Source organism: Arachis duranensis, chromosome 8 (assembly GCF_000817695.3).
Source record: "Arachis duranensis cultivar V14167 chromosome 8, aradu.V14167.gnm2.J7QH, whole genome shotgun sequence".
Lineage (NCBI taxonomy): Eukaryota > Viridiplantae > Streptophyta > Magnoliopsida > Fabales > Fabaceae > Arachis > Arachis duranensis.
The window spans coordinates 25331268-25353485 of NC_029779.3; the positions used below are offsets into that span (position 1 = coordinate 25331268).

The 22218-nt window shown below is 36.6% G+C and overlaps 6 protein-coding genes across 9 annotated transcripts in view; 2 read left to right on the forward strand and 4 right to left on the reverse strand.

Moving 5' to 3' along the window:
- Nucleotides 1–1687, forward strand: part of LOC110272355 (transcription initiation factor IIA large subunit) — a 3794-nt gene extending 2107 nt beyond the window's left edge. The window contains exons 7-11 of one of the 3 annotated variants that reach the window (XM_052252805.1): nt 123–266; nt 1026–1089; nt 1169–1347; nt 1471–1553; nt 1657–1687. In XM_052252805.1, the coding sequence (XP_052108765.1) occupies nt 123–266; nt 1026–1089; nt 1169–1347; nt 1471–1553; nt 1657–1681 (495 nt within the window). In that variant the 3' untranslated portion in view covers nt 1682–1687. The other 2 variants (XM_016079963.3, XM_016079962.3) reach the window with 2 other exon arrangements.
- Nucleotides 1688–4499: 2812 nt separating this feature from the next.
- Nucleotides 4500–5904, reverse strand: LOC107461384 (uncharacterized). The gene is made up of 4 exons (XM_016079859.3): nt 5832–5904; nt 5432–5716; nt 4942–5340; nt 4500–4543 (listed from the first exon to the last, which is right to left on the reverse strand). The coding sequence occupies exons 1-4, from the start codon at nt 5902–5904 to the stop codon at nt 4500–4502; spliced, it is 801 nt and encodes a 266-aa protein (XP_015935345.1).
- Nucleotides 5905–6514: 610 nt separating this feature from the next.
- On the reverse strand, nt 6515–8386 carry LOC107461412 (pentatricopeptide repeat-containing protein At3g09040, mitochondrial). Its single transcript, XM_016079896.2, has one exon. It carries the CDS (start codon nt 8384–8386, stop codon nt 6515–6517), a length of 1872 nt encoding a protein of 623 aa, XP_015935382.1.
- A 561-nt stretch (nt 8387–8947) lies between these two features.
- LOC107461464 (protein TOC75, chloroplastic) lies at nt 8948–13045 on the forward strand. The gene is made up of 7 exons (XM_016079957.3): nt 8948–10210; nt 10412–10633; nt 10725–10832; nt 10923–11114; nt 11219–11467; nt 12202–12456; nt 12578–13045. Exons 1-7 carry the CDS (start codon nt 9044–9046, stop codon nt 12815–12817), a joined length of 2433 nt encoding a protein of 810 aa, XP_015935443.1. The 5' UTR covers nt 8948–9043; the 3' UTR covers nt 12818–13045.
- A 767-nt stretch (nt 13046–13812) lies between these two features.
- LOC107461539 (uncharacterized) lies at nt 13813–16133 on the reverse strand. Of its 2 annotated transcripts, XM_016080060.3 has the most exons (5): nt 15603–16133; nt 14888–15056; nt 14684–14716; nt 14420–14514; nt 13813–14308 (listed from the first exon to the last, which is right to left on the reverse strand). In XM_016080060.3, the coding sequence occupies exons 1-5, from the start codon at nt 15993–15995 to the stop codon at nt 14081–14083; spliced, it is 918 nt and encodes a 305-aa protein (XP_015935546.1). In that variant the 5' UTR covers nt 15996–16133; the 3' UTR covers nt 13813–14080. The 2 variants fall into 2 exon arrangements, with proteins under 2 accessions (XP_015935546.1, XP_015935548.1); XM_016080062.3 differs by lacking the exon at nt 14684–14716 and having other exon boundaries at nt 15603–16130.
- Nucleotides 16134–18791: 2658 nt separating this feature from the next.
- On the reverse strand, nt 18792–21444 carry LOC107461535 (transcription factor PCL1). The gene is made up of 2 exons (XM_016080058.3): nt 20137–21444; nt 18792–19582 (listed from the first exon to the last, which is right to left on the reverse strand). Exon 1 carries the CDS (start codon nt 21130–21132, stop codon nt 20173–20175), a length of 960 nt encoding a protein of 319 aa, XP_015935544.1. The 5' UTR covers nt 21133–21444; the 3' UTR covers nt 18792–19582; nt 20137–20172.
- Between the last annotated feature and the right edge of the window lie 774 nt (nt 21445–22218).

A 22218-nucleotide genomic window follows, 5' to 3' on the forward strand; every position in this document is an offset into this window, starting at 1 on the left:
CTTAAGGTTGAAATTCAAAAAGCTTTCAAGAAGAGAAAAAATGGTTGAACACTATCTAGCAGATATTTCTATTTCTGTCAGTTTATTAAATATAGGATTTGCATTGAACATCAATTTTTCAGGTATGTGGAGGGAGAATCTCCATTAATGCACATCAAACTACTTCTAGAGAGAAAATGTCAGCTAACACAGAGAGGCCAACTTCTGGGATTCCACAACTTGATGGACCAATTCCTTTTGATGATGATATGCTTTCTACTCCTAATGTGAGTAGAGATACTTTCTCCTTTTTATTATATTATATTTTATTATTATTATGGGGTCTCCTTTCTGCTATGATCTGAGCTTGTAATGGGATGCTCTCGGATCAATTATTTTTTCTTCTTTGCCTTTACATCAGCATATGCATTAATTATGTTGTTTACTTATTCTAGTTTTCTGTTGCACTCTAACTCTTTGGGGGAAAAGGATGCATAGGTCTTGTACTTTTAGACTTTGTTAATATGTACCCCAGATTTGCATTTAATAACTCTCTACAATGTTAAAGTAAGGTTTCAATAGTAACTTCTTGTCTAATTTAATTTGATCGGATTGGGGACTCGCTGATCTTTGGTAAGTTATTATAAGTAAGTAGCAATGGAAGTTGTAAATTTGCATGCACAGTTCTCTTTGATTTATTGAAAATATGAGTTCCTTTTCCCTGTTTCTGTGCCAAATACAGGACTTCAGTTGTAGTCTTGAGGAAATATTTAAGCAGATCAAATTCTTAGTGGTTAAATTTTCAATTGATGGTGGATGTCGTAATATAATTCGGAACCTGAATTAATTATATAATTGACAATGATACATATCACACTTGTTTGCTACTTTTTGGTGGCTGATAATAGTTAGCCAAATAAGCGGAAATAAGTAATATTGGATTCTGAAATTCTATTTCTTTGGTAATTCATTCCGTGCTTCATTTGGCACTTTCCTCACCATGTTCTATTTAATCATCTGTGATGATTCTTCTAATCATGTGGCAGATATACAACTATGAAGGAGTGTTGAGTGAAGACTACAACATTGCAAATACGCCAGCTCCTCCTGGTATGTTGAGAACATGGCTATATTAGTGTTTTATCTTCAAGATATACGTATTGCTGATGATGTTTGACCTTTTTATTAGAGGTACCAGTAAGCACCCCTGCTCTCATTGCTCAAAATGAGGTGGCAAATGATAATGAAGAAGAAGACGATGATGATGATGAGCCATTAAATGAGAATGATGATGATGATGATTTTGATGATCTGGACCAAGGAGAGGATCAACATACACATCATCTTGTTTTGGCCCAGTTTGACAAGGTAACCCAATCTTCATCCACGACGAGTGCTTATTTGATAGAGTGCTGTTGAAATATGATATAAATGGTTTGGGTTTGTAGAATCCTTTTGTGAATAAAAATCTTACACACACTACAAATATAGGTGACACGTACAAAGAGCCGGTGGAAATGCACACTAAAGGATGGCATCATGCACATAAATAATAAGGACATTCTCTTCAATAAGGTACCTTTGTCTTTAAGGAGAAACAAATAACGGCATTTTTTCATCCTTTCCTTTCAACTTTTTTTCAGAATGTTACTATGAATTCTACTTTACACTTGTGCTGGCTACAGGGGAATTTGATTTCTGATAGTGTAATTAGTCGAAAGCTTGAGGAGGAGAGGAATCCTTTATTTTATATATGCCTTGGAGACTATTCTTTGATGTTGGCCTGTTGACTAGTGTACATAAAGGATGAGCAATTTTCGGCCTTTAGGTACTGAGGCATCACCGTTTTCAAGTACGTAGATCTTTAGTACTGTATAATTGTTTAAATTTAAGAATTGATTTGTATGATAATCATGGGATTTGGCTTAATCGCAATAGGCTAGACAAGAAGCTTGTTAGTGTTCAGAGGAGAAATTAATGATGATTAATGACTGTAGTATGTTTTCAATGTCTGCATCGTTGATGTATGTACCTTGTATGTATTCGTCTTCGCTATCCAAATTCTCACAAGTATATAAATCTTATATTATTTGTAAGTTTGCAGCAGTTGTGGCGTTTTATAAAAGACTTGTTACGTTCTCTTATGACAATCGCTTTCAATAAAAAGAAAAAGAGAAATTACCATCTGCGAGTCTCGTGAGTCGTGAACCATACCTGTTTGCAAAAGCAGCGAGTTAACACAAGACAATGGATACTAGTAATACTCACATATTGATATGGGTGCCTTGCAATACGTGTCTTTTCAGAAGCACACAACAACGACAATAGTATAACCATCTTAAACCAACCTTAAATACTATATGCATTCATAAGAAATTCATTGAAATTGCAGAAAGGTCCTCACCTCCCTCCTTCAAAAACCCTACAAACTAGAGACAAAGACTAATGCACTCTATAGTACAATACTATCATATTCATTGGCCGTGGTTCACAAAGACGCATTGCTTTTGGAAGACACTGCACAAATTTGGCTCAGGAAATGAAGCGAAAGCTGGATGTTCCCACCCGGCGTTCAACGTTGAGGATGAGCTGTTTCTCTTACCTTCATCATTGCTGCTGCCATTATTATTCTGTGATGATTCAATCGATTGTTTAGCTGTAGTTTCCGGCGATAGGATGAGTGGCGATAACAAAGGAATCGCCTTGGAAGCCTCGCCAAACGGGTTAGCAGGGCGGCTGCCGATCACCTTTTCAATCTCAAGTGAAGCTGGCGCATGCATCTGTAGCCTTGTTGGGCACCCTCCTCCTGCTCTGCCTCTCTTTATCATCATCGTCTTATTCTTCCCTCTGTCCTCCATCACAAACGTTTGGGATGATGATTCTTCTTCCATGAAATCTTCTTTATCGAGCTGCATGTTAATGATCCTCTTCTATCTTTCTCCTTGTTATTCTATTTGTTATGCAAAAGCTTATAACACTTCAGACACATACAATGACTCCAATGATAATCACTTTTAGCTTCACACTACAAAATGCAGTTTCAAGCGTTACAAAAAAGAAAGGATGATAACAAGAGAAAAGAATAATATGCAAAGGTGGTATACCTGATTTTCCTTCCTTCAGTAACGTAACAACTGTTTTTCAAACGTGTGAATTCAAACCAAAACGGTTTGTCCTATTTTTGGATGGTTCTTATTTTGTTTTAGGACGATGTGTCCCTTATAGCCTTTGTTCTCTCAGTCAAAGTTTTACCGTTTCATCCTTTTCTTCTTCTTTTTTTTTTCCACCGGAAAATATGGAGGAGAAATGGGAAACAAGCATTTCCTGTTTTTGGATAGTGTGTTTGCTTCTTTATTAGCTGTCTAATACATAATTTTAGTTTCCTTCTTTTTCTAGTTTTAGTTATATATCATCATTACTTACATTGTTAAGAGTAAAAGAGATTAATTAAAATCACATTTTTAAAGTATTACATATTTTTTTTATTTATTGTTTTCAATCGTGCCTTTAACTTTGTACAAAGTTTTATAAGAAATCTCATCTTCACTTATCATAAAGAAAAAAAAAATGAGAAGAAAAGGAAGATTTGAAGTTTATTGTTAACAGAAAATCCATAAAGTGAGATGGATAGCTTCTGTTTTTATTTTTTTTCCTAACTCCTTTTTTTTCCTTTGGCTCCTACCATTTCCATTTTTTTTAAATAATATTGTTTGAAAGATAAAAAAAAAATCAATTTAAACAGTATAAATTTATTTTATTTAATATTTATTAATTATCACTAGAATTAATAAATGCTGAAAAGACAAGTTTAAGTTGTTTAGGCTAATTTTTTATTATCTTCGCTATCATTACTATTTTCTAAAAGTGCTCTAAATTTGTCATTGCAATATCCGAATTATAAATGGAAAAAGTGAAAAACTAATATATATGTATAGGAAGCTCAAGTTATAATGTTACTGAAGACGTTAATTATCAATATGAATGAGATGGTATCGTTCACTATTCCATTCCTTCATCTTTTTTTCGGATACAAGCGATTTTTTATTTTAAATTTAAACCGTCTTATAATATTTGTTTAACAATAACTTGGCTATATATTTCTTGTAAGTTCAACGCCAGTAATTAAATTCTTGTTGACTAACTCATATCTTAAACTTTATTAATTAAGAATTCGATCTATTTAATGCATTTACTTTATTTTATTTTTATTTTAATTATAATATTTCAACCCACAAATATTGATTATTTTTAAACTATAACATAAAACATAAATAAATAAAAAAATGTAGGCTAATAGGCAATAAAATGCGTATTAATTCACTAGTGATAATAATAGATATAACTCATTCAGATATAATCGAAGGTAAAAGCTAATTAAATTTAACTTAACTTCTAGAAGCTAATTAAACAAAAATATTGAATTTGAAGAATTCCTTTGTATTATACATTGTATACATTCTTACATATAGCCATATTGGCATATACACAAATGTTGAAACTACATCTTCTTCTTAGGACTTCTAATTTGCTTGCACAATCTTTCCATGGTTTCCTTCCTGGCCAACTGCAAAATTATGGAACAATCAAATTAAATTTGTCTACTCTTGTATCAGCAAAATAGTTTGCATGAAACTTTGAGGAATAGTAAAGATAAATGATGGTGCTATTCACTTGTTCTACTTCACAATACCTGTCACTTAAAAAATTTGATACATTAATCACTTAATATAGTTGAATATAATTGGTATTTAGATACATCGAGATGTCAAATTTTCACAAATCATAAAGAGGATTATTCTGGATGAGATTATTATAGATGTAATTATTTATGTGCCTCTTTTTATCTATCTATATAAAAATTTAAGAGACTTTTGTATGAAAAGACGTATCAGAGATATAGATTAAATTTGTGGGAGAAGTGATTTCATGAGAAAGATAACGAAGAAGTGGTGATATATATACCTTCACGTGTGGGAGTAGTTTTGATTGTGGCACATTGTTGTGACGGTTCCTCATTCCCAAGCAAAGAGTTCACAGCTCCTATCACCTTCTCCATCATACCTGCATTATTAGAAGGAGCTTTCCTAGGACTTGTTGATTCATATATCACTGAAGCATCACTTTTGGTGGTGGAAATATTCACCGGAGGAGGAGACGACGACGACGATGTGAATGAAGCCGACGAAGGAGACCCCATGTTGGAATAAGCTGGTATAACTTTCTCTGCTATTTTTTCATTCCTTATTGTGCTGAAGGAAGCAGTGTTATGCAAAACATGTTTCTCAGATATTACTGGATCTGCTCTTGGATGCTGCCTTGCATTCTCTTTGTATATCTCAGGTGCCACCTCTGATTCATACACTGAAATGTAAAGTAATTGACACAAATCATTATAGTCAAAATCTTTGAACAATTGTTGATGAATTCAATGATGTTTATTATTATTACATACTAGGAGCTCCAAGGTATTCAGCATCAGCATATTCTTCCACATCATCTAAGCTGACACCCCATGAAGGAGTGACATTGTTAATGTTATTATTATTATTATCCTCTATTCTTCTCTTGCTGAGGCTATATCTAAGCTTCCTTGCTTTCTCCTTCACTTTGGTGAGAACTGATTTCTTTTGATAGAGGCCATGGTCTTCTTCCAGGTCTTGGTGCTTCAAGAAATCAGGAGACGACGGCGACAGCGACGTCGGCGAGTAGTTTGGTGACCTCTTAGATAATTCTCCTCCTGTAACAGCAACCAACAATGTCATTCTCTTAATCAAACAAACATAGATTATTTTTGTGACTAGAATAACATGATCATTGATTTGGTTAATGTTGTGAAAGTATTGACTGGTTACCTCTGAAGAATTCCTTGGTAGAGACGCTATGATTTCTTGAAGTATCAACATCTTTGGGTGAGATCAAAGGCATTTCTCTGATTAGCTTAAAAAATTCCCTTGGAACACAATAATTTGGCGTTGGTAAAATAACTGTGTTTAATTATACTTATTTTGTTTCTATTGATAATAATAATAATAGGAAGGAATTTGACACAAAATGAAGCGTGGCCATGCAATTGGTGTCCGGGGTTCTAGGAGTGCGCAGTGATATAGAGGCTAAAAATCTTATCTATTATCTCAAATAGTAATTTTCTAATTTTTAACAGGCACGCTCAACTCATAAGCAATATTGATAAAATTAACAACGGTAACAGTAATTGATTTAATGAAAATTTACGGCTAAGTAAGGTGGAATGTACAGCTTTTCATTTGATGAAATCACACTGCATTAACTTAATTATGATGATAATGAAAAATACTATGTACAATTGCAAAGGATAGCCAAATGACATATCCCTAGAGGCTAACTCAAGAGTTCCAAATAAAATGGTGACTTGTATCAATGAATTGGCCACTCCAGAGATATTGCTCTCTCCATGGAGACCAATGCAAATCCATATAGAAACCTTCAGTAATTCTTCAAGTTATAACTTCTGATTCTTTTACAAATTAGTTATGTTAATCTTCTTTGACGAGTGAATTCAAATCCAACTGTAACCAGGGTTTTTTGCAAGTCCTCTTACATACATAAGCTTCCGTACACCTGCTCCATCAGCCCAATTACCCCTGTCATGCAATATATTTGATAGAAGTATGTAAGTTGCAGGATCATCAGGGTACAGCTTCAGAAGTTTTTCAGCAGAGCGTAGAGCAATTTCTTTATTTCCATGAATTCGACAAGCATTTAGCAAACTTTTGTAGGTAGATGGCCCTGCTTCTATTGGCATTTTGTTAATAATCGACTCTGCTTCGGGAAGATATTCATACCGGCCAAGAAGATCAACAATTATAGCATAATGTTCCATTCTCGGAGGGGCAAGTGTCTTATCATTCATCATCAACTCAAAATATTGCAGTCCTTTATCCAGCATGCCAACATGGCTACAGGCTGTGAGAACAGCCAAGAAGGTGGTATCGTTGGGTTTGATTTCACTACTTTTCATTTTCTCAAACAGTTCAACAGCCTCCTTGCCATGACCATGATGGGCATATCCTGACAAAAGTGAATTCCAGGAAATAACATCATGGCTATCCATGGACGAAAACGCTTTCTTTGAATCACTGATATTGCCACATCTAGCATACATTGAAACAAGCCCATTTTGCAAATTCAAATTTGAAGCATACCCATATTTGAGAATTAGAGCATGGATCTTTTTCCCATCATTCAGGGCCGAAATAATCCCTGCAGAGTTGAGAATGCTTGAAAATACAAAATGGTCTGTTTCAATGCCTGCTTCCCGCATTAATGAATAACGGATCAATGCTTCTTCTCCATATCCTAAATTTGAGAGACCAGCAATGAGTGCGTTCAAAGAAACCTTGTCCCATTTACTAATACCAGAGCAAGCTTTCCAAAAGTCATCCAAGCTGCCATTACATTCTGAGTAAACAGTCATGAGGGTGACCACAACATATTCATTAGCTTCAAAACCTTCTCTGATTACACAACAATGAATTTGCCTGCAGTTATCCAAATGGTCATGCGTGGAAAATGAACTCAGCAAACTATTGTAAGTGACATGATTAGGATTAAAACCTAAACGCAGCATTTCTCTAATCAAAACCATTGCCTTTTCTGGTTGATTGTTTTGGGCATATCCAGAAACCATGGAAGTCCAAGTTATAACATTTCTCTCCACCATATGATCGAAAACTCTCCTCGACGCTTCCAGGTCCCGGCACTTTGAATACACATCAATCATATTCGTACCAAGGATAACATTATGGTCAAACTCCACTTTCAAACACAAACTATGCAGCTGAGTTCCCAGCTCATAAGCTTCCATTTGGGAGCAAGCTACCAGAACAGCTGACATGGTCAATGGCGCAGGATCGATCCCCAACTTAAGCATATCCATAAACAAATTTACAGATATCAAAGGGCACTTAACTTGTAAATACCCACAAATCAAGGAATTCCAAACAACCACATTCTTCTCAGTGATTTCATCGAACAGTTTCTGAGCCTCAGATACAACACCACATTTGCAGTACATACTAATGAGAGCACTGCCTATATGAACGTTAGAAGAAAATCCCAACTTGACAATGGATGCATGCAGCTGAATACCCACATCAAGAAGAAGCGACTTTGCGCAAACGGATACAAACTTGTTAAGAAGAAGAGGAGAGGATAATGGGTCACTTCGCAAATGGGGCAAGAGTTCCAAACGAGTGGGGTCTAATGGCTTTCGTTTGTAACCAAAGATTTGGCAGTAAATGCACAAAAAGGCATGGTCTTGATCGGTGTCGCTGTGATGTGAAACGTGGGTGGTTGATGGTCGCGAGAGCACCAAAACCGGTGGTTTTCGGTGGAGTAAGCGGCAGAGGGTAGAGACCCTGCAACTCATGTCGCATTGGGTCACATTCTACATCAACCATTCAAGTTTTTTTTTTCTCTCCTGTAAAGTAATATAAATTTTTACCTACATTATATTTCTCTAAAGTTTAGAATTGTCTTAAGGTTAAAAACTTAAAATGATATTTAAGGTTCTTATCATCATTTTATCGTCTAAATGTTGTTGTGTAATTTAAAAAAGGCATTCTACTGTATAGATTAAAGTTGTATAAAAAAATATAATTTTTTTATAATTATTTTTTATTATTTTATTATTATTTAAAATATGAGTTCTACCTTTTTACTTACATGCCCTTTATCATATAATTCACCTTCAAAGAAGCATGATATAATTATAGAATTATTGGATTTTTTATTAAAAAAAGTAAACTATTTTGATGATAGGATTTGTATGATGCATGACAGCATGAGTGAGTTATAAATGAGCTAAATCCCTATGATAGTTGTTTTTATGGATTTTCAAAAATAGCATTAATAAATTAAATTTATATTTGAACACAGATTCATAAATTTTATCCTTAAAATTTCAACATTTTTTGGGTGCAATAGAAAATGATTATAAAAAGATCACATTATTCCAAGATTGGGGAAACAGGGAAAGAAAAAGAAAACCCAACAAAAACCCTGTTTCTTATCTGCGACTCCAACAATGTCTTCCTTCACTCCTCCCAATAGCCTCAGTGGCGGCCCTCTTTCTACTCCCGTCGCCACCCGCCGCCGTCTCAACAACCTTCCGCCTCCCTCCACTGTCAATTGCACCCTACCTTCCTCCCATGACCCGAACGCAAACGCAAAACCCTCTCGCCGCAACACCAACCTCATCAAAACCCTATCCAAAACCATTGCCATCTCCTCTGCCGCATCACTTCTCCTCCACCCCTTCCTTCCTGTCGATTCGGGCATAGGTGGAGGCATTAACGGCGGAACTAATGGCGGCAACGGCGGTGGTGGAGGTGGATGGTTCGGCGGCAATGGAGGAGCGGGAGGAGGAGACGGAAATGGAGGCTTCTGGTCCCGAATCTTTGCTCCCTCGAACGCCATTGCCGATGAATCTCCGTCGCAGGATTGGGACAAACACGGCCTTCCGGCAAACATCGTGGTTCAGCTGAACAAGCTCAGTGGCTTCAAGAGATACAAGGTTTCGGATATTCAGTTCTTCGATCGGAATCGAAGAACAAGGGTTGGAACTGAAGATTCATTCTTCGAAATGGTTTCTCTTCGCCCCGGTGGCACATACACAAAATCGCAGCTTCAGAAGGAGCTTGAAACCCTTGCAACCTGTGGCATGTTCGAGAAGGTTGATCTCGAAGGGAAGACAAACCCTGATGGAACAATTGGGGTCACAGTTTCTTTCACTGAGAGCACTTGGCAGCAAGCAGAGAAGTTCAGGTGCATCAATGTTGGGTTAATGCCTCAAACTAAGCCTATTGAGATGGATCCTGATATGACTGATAAGGAGAGGTTGGAGTACTATAGGAGCCAAGAGAGGGACTACAAGGAGAGGATCAAAGGGGCAAGGCCATGTCTTTTGCCAATCTCGGTTCATAGGGAGATTCAGGATATGCTGAGGGACCAAGGGACTGTGAGTGCTAGGTTGCTGCAGAGGATAAGGGACAGGGTCCAGAAGTGGTACCATGATGAAGGATATGCTTGTGCCCAAGTGGTTAATTTCGGGAACCTTAACACCCAAGAAGTTGTTTGTGAAGTTGTGGAAGGCGATATCACGCAGTTGGATATACAGTTCCAGGACAAGCTTGGCAATGTTGTTGAAGGTAACACTCAGGTGCCAGTGGTACAAAGAGAGCTCCCTAGACAGGTATTAATGAAATGAGATTTTTATAATGTTGGAGCCTGCTTAATTGATTTGTTTGTTTTGATTAGTAGCTAGTTTATGTTTGGTTTTTTTTTTTTTTTTTTTTTTTTNTGGCTGTCTAGGTGTTCTTGGTTTTAAACTTATTCATTGCTTTAAGTTGCTTGTGCTATGGTCTGATGGACATTATTTCTGTTGGATTAACAGCTACGCCCAGGTCACACCTTTAACATTGAAGCAGGGAAGCAGGCTTTAAGAAACATAAATTCCCTTGCATTGTTTTCAAATATTGAGGTGAACCCACGGCCCGATGAGAAGAATGATGGAGGCATAATTGTTGAAATTAAGCTAAAAGAGTTAGAGCAGAAGACAGCTGAAGTCAGTACCGAGTGGGGTATTGTCCCAGGAAGAGGAGGGCGCCCTACCTTGGTATTCCTGCATAACTAGAAACCAATGTTGTCCATCAACCAGAGGAATTTTTCATGTTCAATCTGATTGCTTTTGACCAATTTTTGTGCAGGCTTCACTTCAGCCGGGTGGAACTGTTACCTTTGAACATCGGAATTTGCAAGGATTGAATAGATCGTTAACTGGTTCTATAACAACCAGTAACTTCTTCAATCCTCAGGTACTCAAGCTAGTCCATCTAATTTACCTCATTTTTTTAATCATTTGAGCATTTGTATCATAAATCATAAATGTACATTTGTTGCCCTAGGATGATCTTGCATTCAAGCTAGAGTACGCGCATCCATATCTGGATGGTGTATATTATGCACGCAACAGGACTCTCCGTGTAAGCTGTTTCAATAGTCGAAAGCTGAGTCCAGTATTCACTGGGGGACCAGGGGTGGATGAAGTGCCCCCAATATGGGTTGATCGAGCTGGTGTTAAAGCTAATATTACAGAGGTGATTCCACTGGTTCTTTCTATAAAATCTTAATCCTTGATTTGGTTATTTGGATTAGTGGTACTTTGTTCAATCATAATTTTTATTTCTTGTGTGGCAAGCAGAATTTCACACGGCAGAGTAAATTCACTTATGGGCTTGTAATGGAAGAGATAACAACACGTGATGAAAGTAGTCATATATGTTCAAATGGTCAAAGAATATTACCTAGTGGAGGAATTAGTGCAGATGGACCTCCAACCACTCTCAGTGGGACTGGCATTGATCGCATGGCATTTTTACAGGCAAATATCACGCGCGACAACACACGTTTTGTGAATGGTGCTGTTGTTGGAGAAAGAAATGTGTTCCAGGTAACTGTCTCATCTTACAGTCATTGCTTTAGAAGTTATTCCTTATTTGTTTATTGGTAAGAAAACCAACGAGTGCAACAAGCATCAAATGGGGGCAGAGCCTATTGTTTCTGTGCCCATTCTGCCTAATTGTTTGAAACCTTTAAGGTTACATGTTCTTTGTTGTACATATAAGTAGACCTCATTTTTTTCACTCATTCCTTTGAAACATCTTGACTGACAGTCTTTAATTATTTACTAAGTTAAATATTATGGTCTTTTGTAGTCTTCACATTCTTGGTTCTTTCAAGAAAATGTCTAGTTTCTCTCCTCTGGCATTAATATAGGAGCAGGATAAATAGGAACGAAGTTATTAGTGGTGAGGACACAAACAAAATTTCACGAGTTGAATATGGTAGTCCACATAGTGTGGCTAACCTATTGATGTTAGTTAGAGACAATCCTTGGTGCACTATAAGATTAGATACTGGCTGGATTTAGCAGCATGCTGGATTTTTCTGGACATAGATTCATTCCCTTTAACCAACAACTAAGTCTCATCTTATTATATGTTATTGAGTGCATGGTTAAATTGATGCCATCAGGTTCTATTTAAAACCAGTTTTCAGCAAAATATTTTATAGTAAGGTTCAATTTGCATAAACTTTGAGGACTAGATATTGTCTTCCGCAAATTTCTTGTCCAGAAGTTATAAAATTTTTTTAGCTGACTGTTTTTACATATGCAAATTGCAGGTGGATCAAGGTCTTGGCATCGGTAGCCAGTTCCCCTTTTTTAATCGTCACCAGCTTACTCTAACACGATTTCTCCCGTTGATGTCTGTGGAGGAAGGTGCCGGCAAGCCACCACCACCAGTGCTTGTCCTCCACAGCCACTACGGTGGGTGTGTAGGTGACCTTCCAAGTTACGATGCTTTCACTCTTGGTGGTCCCTATTCTGTGAGGGGTTACAACATGGGTGAGATTGGAGCAGCCAGAAATATCCTTGAGGTGGGAATTATAGGATGCATTCTGTAATTTTATATGTTTTCAGTTTATTCTGATAATATATATATATATACCTCGTAAATACTTATCCAAACAACTATATGGTTTCTATTACTTTCCACAGCTTGCAGCTGAGCTAAGGATACCCATTAAAGGTACACATGTGTATGCTTTTGCTGAACATGGCAATGATCTTGGTAGTTCGAAGAATGTCAAAGGGAATCCTACAGAAGTATACAGGCGAATGGGTCATGGGTCGTCTTATGGTGTTGGTCTCAAGCTTGGTTTGGTCAGAGCAGAATATGCCATTGATCATAACTCAGGAACTGGTGCTTTATTTTTCCGTTTTGGAGAGAGGTTTTGAGGTTCAAATGAGTCACAAACATTGGTGATGCTGCTGAGTAGGTTTTGTTCTCTTGGTTTGCAGAAGAATTCTTTGCAGCCAACGGTTTATGATAAACAACAATGCGGATTTTATAGAGTTTGATGCTAAATGTAGAATTTGGTTTAAGTGGACACTATTGCTTGGTAATTATAAAGATGTTTTTTTATAATTTTAATAATATTCATTAATTAAATATTTTTAAGGTAATCAGTAAACCTTTTAAAAAAATTATCTACATTTGTTTTAACAATGTTAATGAGTAATTCCTAAGAGAAGGTATATATGTGCTTTTCTTTTTTGGAAAATTAAAAAATATGCCTTTCAATATTGATCTTTCTATTTGAGAAAATATATTTTAGATACCGTGAAATGCATATTGTATTGTAAATTTGTGTTTTCCGTATTTTTTTGTTGTCTTTATATTAACTTATAAGTTAGAGAAAATATTCAGTTTGGTTTTTGAAGCCACACTCGAGCTTCAATCTAGTTCTTGAAGTTTCAATCGCTTCAATTTAGTGCCTAAATTTTTTAAATTTTAATCACGTTAGTCTTTGTGGTGATTTTCGTTACAAAATTAATTAAAAAATTTAGAAACTAAATTGAGACAATTAAAATTTCAATAACTAAATTGAGACTCGAGTGTAATTTTAAGGATCAAACTTGGTATTTTTCCTATAAGTTAAGATTTAGTTTTTTTCCTATAAGTTAAGATTTATATACAGAAAGATTTGAATTTGATTTATTTTTATTCATTTTATAAACTTAAGGTATATTTTCATTTTGTGGGGAGTTTTAAATTACCTTATACTACAAAATTATTTTGAATTTCAAGCCTTAAAAAGCTGTTAAAATGTGTTCTTTTAAACTATTATAAAATTATAAATCACATGATAGGTGTATAAGATAAATGTTAAAATACAAAATATCATGCTGGCCAAAAACCAAGAGAGAACAAATATAGAAAAACTTCACTCTAACGGGGAAATGAGTAACCCAAAAGAATATATTCACTTTGTGGTATTTTGAGACCCTACTAATATAAAATTACTCAGGGTCTCAAACCTGGAATCCATGTAAATTGAGGATTTAAAACACTATAAAAGAGTATGCTCATGAATTTGACAACTTGAGCTCCCAACGCAAAGCAAATGAACTTTACACGCCCACTTAGGCAATCTTTAATGGAAAACATTGGCTTTTGGTCCCGGCCTACTTGGAACCTAATCCATCTGTGCTATAAGCCTATAAGCCTAGTTCCTTCTTTAACTTGGCCAGAGTGGCTTCTACATCATCAAGGTTATCTTCAATGCTTGTTTTTCCTTTGCCAGCTTCATTATCCGGTGTGCCTGTCCCAGACATGTTAGATTTATTTCCACCCTGAGTTGTTGTTTCATTGTTATTTTGATCAGCTTCTGTATCAACAATATTGAGTTCTTTCTCAAGAAACTCCACAAATTCTTCTCCTATTTCCTGAAATGAAAAGTTTTGAGCTGAGTCCCCATGCATGTCATTTTTTCCAACCTTTTTGAGATATATATGACATCTAGGAAATAAATAAATATGCTAAGAGGGAAGTCTTACCGCTATTTCCTCCCATAGGCTCTTTGGCTTTCCCTCTGAAGCAGCATTAGCTTCCCAGTTCTTGAATTCTTCTTGAAGATCTTTAAAAAAGTCCTCTGTAATAACAAAATAATAAGATCCTAAACACTGCTTCATTATGAAAGATAGTTGCTATATACTAGGAGACGTCCCTTTTCCCCAACAAAATTAGTAAGGAATGTAGATTAACTTATGGCTGACATGATCACATATTCACATGATGTCTACCAGAGAGTATATATCTACCTATTGTTATTTGAACATCCCTGAAAAAATTACCTGCAGAATTGAGATGTTCATAAGAGGATTTGAAGGGGAAAAAATGCAGAGGCAGCTAACAAATGAAATGATAGGACAGAAGGATACGAAGCATCTCAAAGGTTAAAAAAATATATATAAATAACTGCAAGGCACTGATATACAACAAAAATAAGTGTCTTGGATTCTTACCTAATCCATAAAATTCTTCTTCTTGTGTGCTCCTACTTTGGCTTCTTTGAGAAGAGGAATATGAAAAATCAGAACCACGATTTCCAAAATCATATTTTCTGCGGGAATTAGAATTTATCAGGGTATTGTATGCATGCTTTATCCTCATAAACTTCTCCTGCGCCTTATCCTATGAAAAGTATATTAATTATTAATACAATAACTGTAAATATAACTAAAAGTCTAAAATCAATGTGAATACTAAGAGAGGCAGACAAATTTAAATAGAACAATTACACCTTGAGGCATAAAATTTGAGCATATACCTCATACAATGTGCTAGTACTATTTCCTATGTTCATAATTGTCTAAAGTTCAGTATTCATTAAACCTAGCTATTCACTCAGGTGATCATTCAAGTTTACATTTTTCAGTTTCTGTTTGCACTGTTTGTGGGAACAACGGAGGAGAAACAGCATTCACGGAAAATCACCATTGTCTATGTTGTTTGCTATCCTTTATCAGTGTTACTATTTGTTCCCACAATGAAAGCTGCAACATTTGTAGTCATTGCAGCTTCGGCCATTTTCTCTTTATGTAAAACACGCCGCCACTTACAAAGAAAGTCAAGAAATGCCGAACAATACCTAAGGTTCTTTTCACAAACACCATGCGGGCACAAAAAACACCTGAGAGATAGAATTAACAATTAACCCCTTAAAACATTGGAACTTACCTCTTTGTTAACATCAGGGTGATACTTGAGGGCAAGTTTCCTATAGGCCCTTTTGATTTCGTCGGAAGTTGCGGATGGGGACACTCCCAGAATCTCGTACGGAGATTCTCCGCGGCTTGCTCTCATAGCCACTGGTCTGTTGCCACGTCTTCCTCCATTGTTACGAATCCCATGATTCCCGTAGCTGAAAGCACCTGTATATCTATATTTAGAAGTGGGTATGAAAGAAAGTGACGGGTTTTGGGTCTGGATGGAAAGAAGGGATCTCAAGCATAGTTGTGTGCTAATTTGAGAAAGGAAGTTGTTGGGTGCAGTCAAAGGAGGAGGAAGAGGAAGAGACCTAGTCAATCCACATCCATGCATGTTAATCAGCTTATCCAAAAAATCTATCATGTTAATCGGGTTTTGTTCTTGCGTTTTTTTCGGGGTCAATACATCATTTGTTTTGTTAAATCGTGATAAATTTTCTTTTTATCTCTTCCTTTGGTAGAAAGTGGTATATATAGTCTTTGTCTGTAAGGAGTTACTTTTTTGTATGGGGGCTTCAAGTTATTGGGTTTATGCCTTCCTAATTTAATTGATTGGATAACATTGTTTATTTCTGACAAAAAAACGAGAGAATATTGGTGTGATTCCGTTGGAATTTAGTAATGGAAACTGGACAAAATTGCCAAATTAAGTGGTTAACTATCGACAACCACTTGGATGATTTGGAAATAGCCAAACAGGGAAATTTTCTCCCCACCATTCACAAGACCTGAGAATGCTTTCAATAGTATCATGAGATAACAATAGCTTTCAACGAAGCTAAGTTGATGATAGGTAGCACCGTAGCACAGAAAGGAGAATAGAAGCTCACATAGCTTGGGCAACCCCTCCAAATGAATGGATTAAACTTAATACAGATGGAGCCTCATCTGGAAATCCGAAGCCTGCTGGTTGTGGAGGTTTGTTTAGAGGGAAGATAGAAGATGGATCGCAAGATACATGGTTAATCTCGGAACTTGCTCGGCTTTTCAAGCCAAGCTCTGGGCTGTTGTACATGGCCTAAAGGTAGGCTGGCAGTTGGGATTGAAGAAGACTCTGGTTGAACTAGATTCTGTTAAGTAACAAGTGTAAGAAGTGTAATGAACGAGTTTCAAATTAAAAAACCTAAAGAGAAATAAAAAGTTTATAAGATAAGAGACTCGTTAATTTGATATTTTAAAATTTTGAGTTGGGTGTAATGTTTTCGAATTCTTTATAAGCCTGATGTTTATTACCAAAAAAATACATTGTAAATGGCTTGATTGTAAATGAGTTTTAAGTTGTTTTTATTGTTTAAAATTGCCTTTAATGTTTTCAAATTAGTTTCTAAATTTTTTATTTTCAATAATATTCTCATTCTAATTGTCTTCACCATTTTGTATTTGCCCCTCCTCCAACTTGAGCTTGAATCAAACCTTTGATTCCTCTCTCCAAAGCCTTCATCACCTTGCTCCAGAGCCAATCTGATTTCCTTCACCCACTGAGCTCCTCATTGATGGATATTGTATCATGATGCTAAGTTGTTTCCAATTACTCAATGTTACGTCAATTAAGTTTTACGGTTTGTTGATTTGCAAATTTTTTTCATTGTTTTTAAAGTTTATCAACGTTGTGATTTATAGTCTGTAGAACGTAAATGCCTAAATGGTGTAGTTCAATTTACTTTATCTATTTCAACTATTTTGGGCTCTGTCTATTTTGGATTCAGGATTTTCTCGTTACTCCATGTTATAGTATATAATGGTGGACGTGGCATTATCTTCTTTTTTGTTGTTGTTGTTGAGATGGAGAATTCATCTGTGGAGAAAAAGACAAATTAATCTCTTATTTTTTGGTTGCAAACATTAAGTTTTGAGAATTTAAAAATATATTTAAGCTATGATCTTTTTAAAATTTAGAGTTTTAGACACATCGATCTTTGAGTATAATTTGTCCCATTTTAAAATTTTTTCTCGTGTACATCCATATTAACTAGGTCATTACAATGAAAATTACGTTTAACTTTTTTTATTGGGTCTAATAAATCTAAGTAAATACGAGAGATCAATATGTCCAAATTTTAAAAAAATCAAAGACTTAAATGTATTTTTAAATCTTTGAGAACTTAAATGTTTGTAGATCAAAAGGTCAAGAACTTATTTGTCATTTTCTCTCCTCAAGAAAATAATGTTGGAAGGAATCCAAAATGTTAAAGAACAATTTAAAAAAAATTAAGACCATCTGAAAAGGGTTGGTTCTACCTAGAATAGAGTTATTTGCTTGGTTTGTCCTGGTAGGTAGGTTGAATACAAAAGAACGGTTAAGCCGGCTAGGGATCATTAACCAGGAGGATAATGTCTGTGTTCTATGTAATAAATGTGTGGAACATGTGCACCATTTGTTTCTATGCTGTGAATTTGCTTGGCAAGTGTGGAGTGTATGGTTATCAGTGATTGGCCAACAATGGTCTATCTCAGGGACAATGAGGGAACATTTTTTGTATTAGACGAAGGAGCCAAGGAGGAGAGAGGATAGAGAGCAACGGTTGAGATCCTTCTGTGCAGTGGTTTGGAATGTATGGTTGGAGAGGAATAGAAGGATATTTCAGAATAAAAACAAAAGTGTTGAAAAAATTACCCACATAACTGTGTTGAGGTTGAGCCACAACGAGTGAAGAGGTGTCGACCCCTTTAGCTGTTGATGACAATATCAGAAATGACAACGAAACTTCTTTTAATATTACTACGCTTTTTGTTTTTGTTTGTTTTGTTGTTTCTATTTGACTGCTCCATTGTACTGTGTTAAGCTCTTTACTTTAAAAAAAAATTAAGACCATCTAATTTTTCAACTCAATCGTTAGGAAACATCTTAAACTTCGTAACATGTTCCACATAAGTAACAACTCTCACTTGATAATTTGATATTAGAGAACCGTTCATCTAAGCAACCTTCAGCTTCCTAGTGGCTCTAGAGCAACCGTGATAATTTTTTTCCTTTCTTTCTATCTTTAGAGACTCCTTTGGTTTGACATCAATCATCGTCATCTGAATCATTTGTGGCTTAAGAAGCACATGTTATTATATAGAACGTTCAAAAAAGAGGGGAAAATAATTATGAGCAACTCTTAAATTACACTTACTGTGACGTCTGAATAGATCCCAACTAAATACATGTAGATGCATACATATTTTTCCACACATCCCTCTTTAGCATGCATATCGCTTTTGCACTTTTGTAATTGGCAAAGCATGAAAAGGAAAATTGTCCCGCAAAACCACAATGAAAAGTGTTATTCTAAAGGGGAATCTATGGTGCTATCTCTTTAGGAAGGGAATGGGTAAAGTGCTAAGTTGGAGTCAAAATTTTGTCCTTATGATGCTAAGGTATAAATTGTTGTTGTGCTAAAAAGAATTCTTTAATTGATTCATAATATTTATCCCAAACAGAATTAAATTCTCCAACACCGTGCATCTTGCTTCCTGTTCCAAACATTTTCAGATATGCATCTTACCGTACCTCTAGTCGTCACTCTACACTAACATGTGGGGAACCATCTTGTATTCCCAGTCTATACTCTACGCCAATGCTGGCAAACTTCAACAGCTTTATCCATAATATTAAGTGAACTAAAATGAGAAACAAACAAAATATAAAATGCGTGGCTTAAATATTTTCCTTATGAATTAAACATATTCAGGAGTAGAAAACGTAATAGATAGATAGTAGTTATGAATCAAAGTAAAAATTAGGGATTTACTTTAGAATCAGCTGTCCTTGGGCAGACCACATGGTAGATTGCTGCTACAATATGATGCAAATGAATAGGTATGTACATTCTGCTGAAAGGTTACATATTACTATTCAAACTGTAGTTTTGGCTCAATGATGTCTCCATGTGAATTATGAAGTTGCTCATCCGTGGAGCTACCTCCGAAACTGACTTGAAGGAATGACCATTAATTTAACATTTGAATCTACAAAAGGAACATCACATATACACAAGATCATTTTCTCACAGCCGCACAGGGTTGAAAATACAATTAAATAATCAATTAGCAACAAGAACGGTTGAAAAACCTGGGGAAATGTACATACCTAGCTTAGTGTCACAAGTCACAGGAAAGTCCATTAAAACAAATTAACAAGACAGCAAAGAATGATATAACACCTATTCAATGGGATTCAGTATTCACCTTCACAATCAATAGACGACAACATCACAGAACTGCATCTTTTCACCTCACCTTCGGCATAATCACATTGGTAAACACCGAAAATATAAACAAAGATGCATACTTATTACTCATTCTATTTCCGAAATAATTAGCGCGCCATCAGAAATTGACAAAAACAAAAACAGAGTATTCAAATTTAATTAACAAAACAGATAAAGTGTAACTGAATAATGATTGCTAAATGCTAATTCTTATTTATTATTATTACTCGAAGAGAATAATGAAACAATAAGAGGGGGAGAAGGAGAAGAAAAATAAAAAAAATAATTGTGTGATGAGTGCTCAGCGCTCACCTTTAATAGTGAGATGAGAAATTCAAAAGTTGGAATTCATTTATCACTAGGAGTGACGCCCTGACTGTGACTCTGAGGGTACGAAACAACGGAACCAAATTTATTCGCACCGGACCAATCCCGTTGCTGCGCCAACGGGTTGAATCCGTGGTGGTTCCCTACGGCCATACCCATCGGAGGCATCCCGAGCATCGGCATTGGCATCATCGCCGGCGGACCTGGATACGGCAACGGAATTGGAACCGGAAGGTGTCCGTTTCCATGGGAATGCCCCGCGCTTCCGCCACCACCGCCGGACTCGTGCAAGCTCTGCGGCACAGGAGTCGACGCGAACAACTGGTCAGAAGAAGAAGGACCTTCGTTGGACAACCCTTGCATTCGCTTCAAGTAAAGGCGATATTTCTGAAGGTGGCTCGCAACGTTCTCGCGAGTCAATCCTTCTACGTTCATTAGCTGCATAATCGTCTTCGGAACCGCGTTCTTGATTCCGAGGTGGGCCACCACGTCGACGAAGCGCTTGTGAAGCTGAGGCGTCCACACGAGGCGCGGCCGCTTCATTGACCGGGCGGAGGGATCGTCGTTGGCCGGTGGCGCTGCCGAATCAGCCTCCTCGGCGGCGCTGTCGATCTTCCGGAGCTTCCTGGAATCAGAGCCAGAGCCATCTCGATCGGGCTCTAATTCCTCATCGGCAAACGCCGTGGCGTCGGGCTCAAACACGGTGGCGCGGTCATCGAGTTGGAAATTGCTGGAGGAGAAGGCCTGGGAGGCGCCGCCGCGAATTGCGGAGATGGTGTCCTGCGAGGCGCGGTTGACGTCGAGAAGAGTCCGGTAGGGCTCCGGGGTGATGCTGAAGGCGGAGGCGAGCTCCGGCGGGATCAGGGCCTGAGAGAGCGGCGGAAGGTCGGCGGGAGAGGGGAGGCCAAGCTCCCACTCGGAAACACGCTCGTCGTCGGCGCCGCCGCCTGGGTAGTCGGCGATCTTAACCTCTTCTCCCATGTTTTTTTTGTTACGGTTGCTGTAACCGTTTCTGTTAAGTGTTGGGGTGTGTGGGCAGCGTACTACTGATAAAACAGAAAACAGAGTCTGTTGAGCAAAACGGTTTCGATATCTGCGTTTTTGGATCCAAAGTCAAGGCTGAAGGGAAAGGAAAGGAAAGGAAAAAAGGGGTGGGTTGATGGAATTTGAAGATTGATGTTCAATTAAAAAGAGCAAACAATTGCCAAGACTATCTCACCATTTAGGTGTAGATATTTGGCCCCCAACAATATATTAATATATTATTGCGCTTTTTTTATTTTAAGAATTTAAGAGGGGCAGTTTGGGAAAATTGAATTATAGAGAGGAAAAAGTGCAATACTCGGTGCCAACGTGGACGACTTAGCCAGATATTTTTGATCTTCTAAATATCTAACGATTCTTACTCTCCGTCTAATCCCTTCCCGTTTACCCGCTCCGTTAGTGCCACACGTGTCACCCCCTGCAGTTTACGCGCTCTACCTTAGTGTAGCTAATTTTACTCCATGTTTGTACTGTGGCAAGTGCAATAACATCATACTTGTGAACAATTTATCACATTTCCAATTATAGGAATTATCTATATTTAAGTTAGAAGAATTCAAAGTTCAAACAAGCTTAGCTTATATAAACTTATGCATGCTAAAGAAGAGATTATATCAAAAATTAAAGTAACAAGTGTTACCAACTTAAGTTTTTTAAAGAATAAAAATAATAATAAGTGATAATTTAACCGAAACAAAATATAAGAAGCCCAGAGAATCAGACCATCCTGTGGGATAGTAATACTTGAATATTTGATGGTGGAATCCAAATCTTTGAATTTGGATCTTTTAAATTTTGAAATTTACTTTAAAAAGTAAAGTATGATCTATCATCATTTATTTCATAGGTGGGACTAAAAAAAACATAATAAAAAAAATATTTAATAGTGGGAGATTTAACTTTATTCTCTAAAATGAAAATTTAAATTTTAGAGAAACTAAATTCCAAATCTTTGCCAAAAAAAATAAAGGGTAATAATGGAAGAATCCAGAGACAGGTGTGAAATGTCTGTTAGTGTGAAAG

Coding starts and splice junctions, on each gene's coding strand:
- LOC107461412 (XM_016079896.2), bottom strand. CDS start 8,386: ATGAGTTGCAGGGTCTCTACCCTCTGCCGCTTACTCCACCGAAAACCA.
- LOC107461539 (XM_016080060.3), bottom strand. CDS start 15,995: ATGATAGATTTTTTGGATAAGCTGATTAACATGCATGGATGTGGATTG. Junction 14,515..14,683: donor GGATGTTCAAATAACAATAG/GTAGATATATAC, acceptor TTGTTATTACAG/AGGACTTTTTTAAAGATCTT. Junction 14,309..14,419: donor GCCTATGGGAGGAAATAGCG/GTAAGACTTCCC, acceptor TTTTCATTTCAG/GAAATAGGAGAAGAATTTGT.
- LOC107461535 (XM_016080058.3), bottom strand. CDS start 21,132: ATGGGAGAAGAGGTTAAGATCGCCGACTACCCAGGCGGCGGCGCCGAC.
- LOC107461384 (XM_016079859.3), bottom strand. CDS start 5,904: ATGCCTTTGATCTCACCCAAAGATGTTGATACTTCAAGAAATCATAGC. Junction 5,717..5,831: donor TACCAAGGAATTCTTCAGAG/GTAACCAGTCAA, acceptor TTGCTGTTACAG/GAGGAGAATTATCTAAGAGG. Junction 4,544..4,941: donor AACTACTCCCACACGTGAAG/GTATATATATCA, acceptor ATAATTTTGCAG/TTGGCCAGGAAGGAAACCAT.
- LOC107461464 (XM_016079957.3), top strand. CDS start 9,044: ATGTCTTCCTTCACTCCTCCCAATAGCCTCAGTGGCGGCCCTCTTTCT. Junction 11,468..12,201: donor GAGAAAGAAATGTGTTCCAG/GTAACTGTCTCA, acceptor TGCAAATTGCAG/GTGGATCAAGGTCTTGGCAT. Junction 12,457..12,577: donor CAGCCAGAAATATCCTTGAG/GTGGGAATTATA, acceptor TACTTTCCACAG/CTTGCAGCTGAGCTAAGGAT.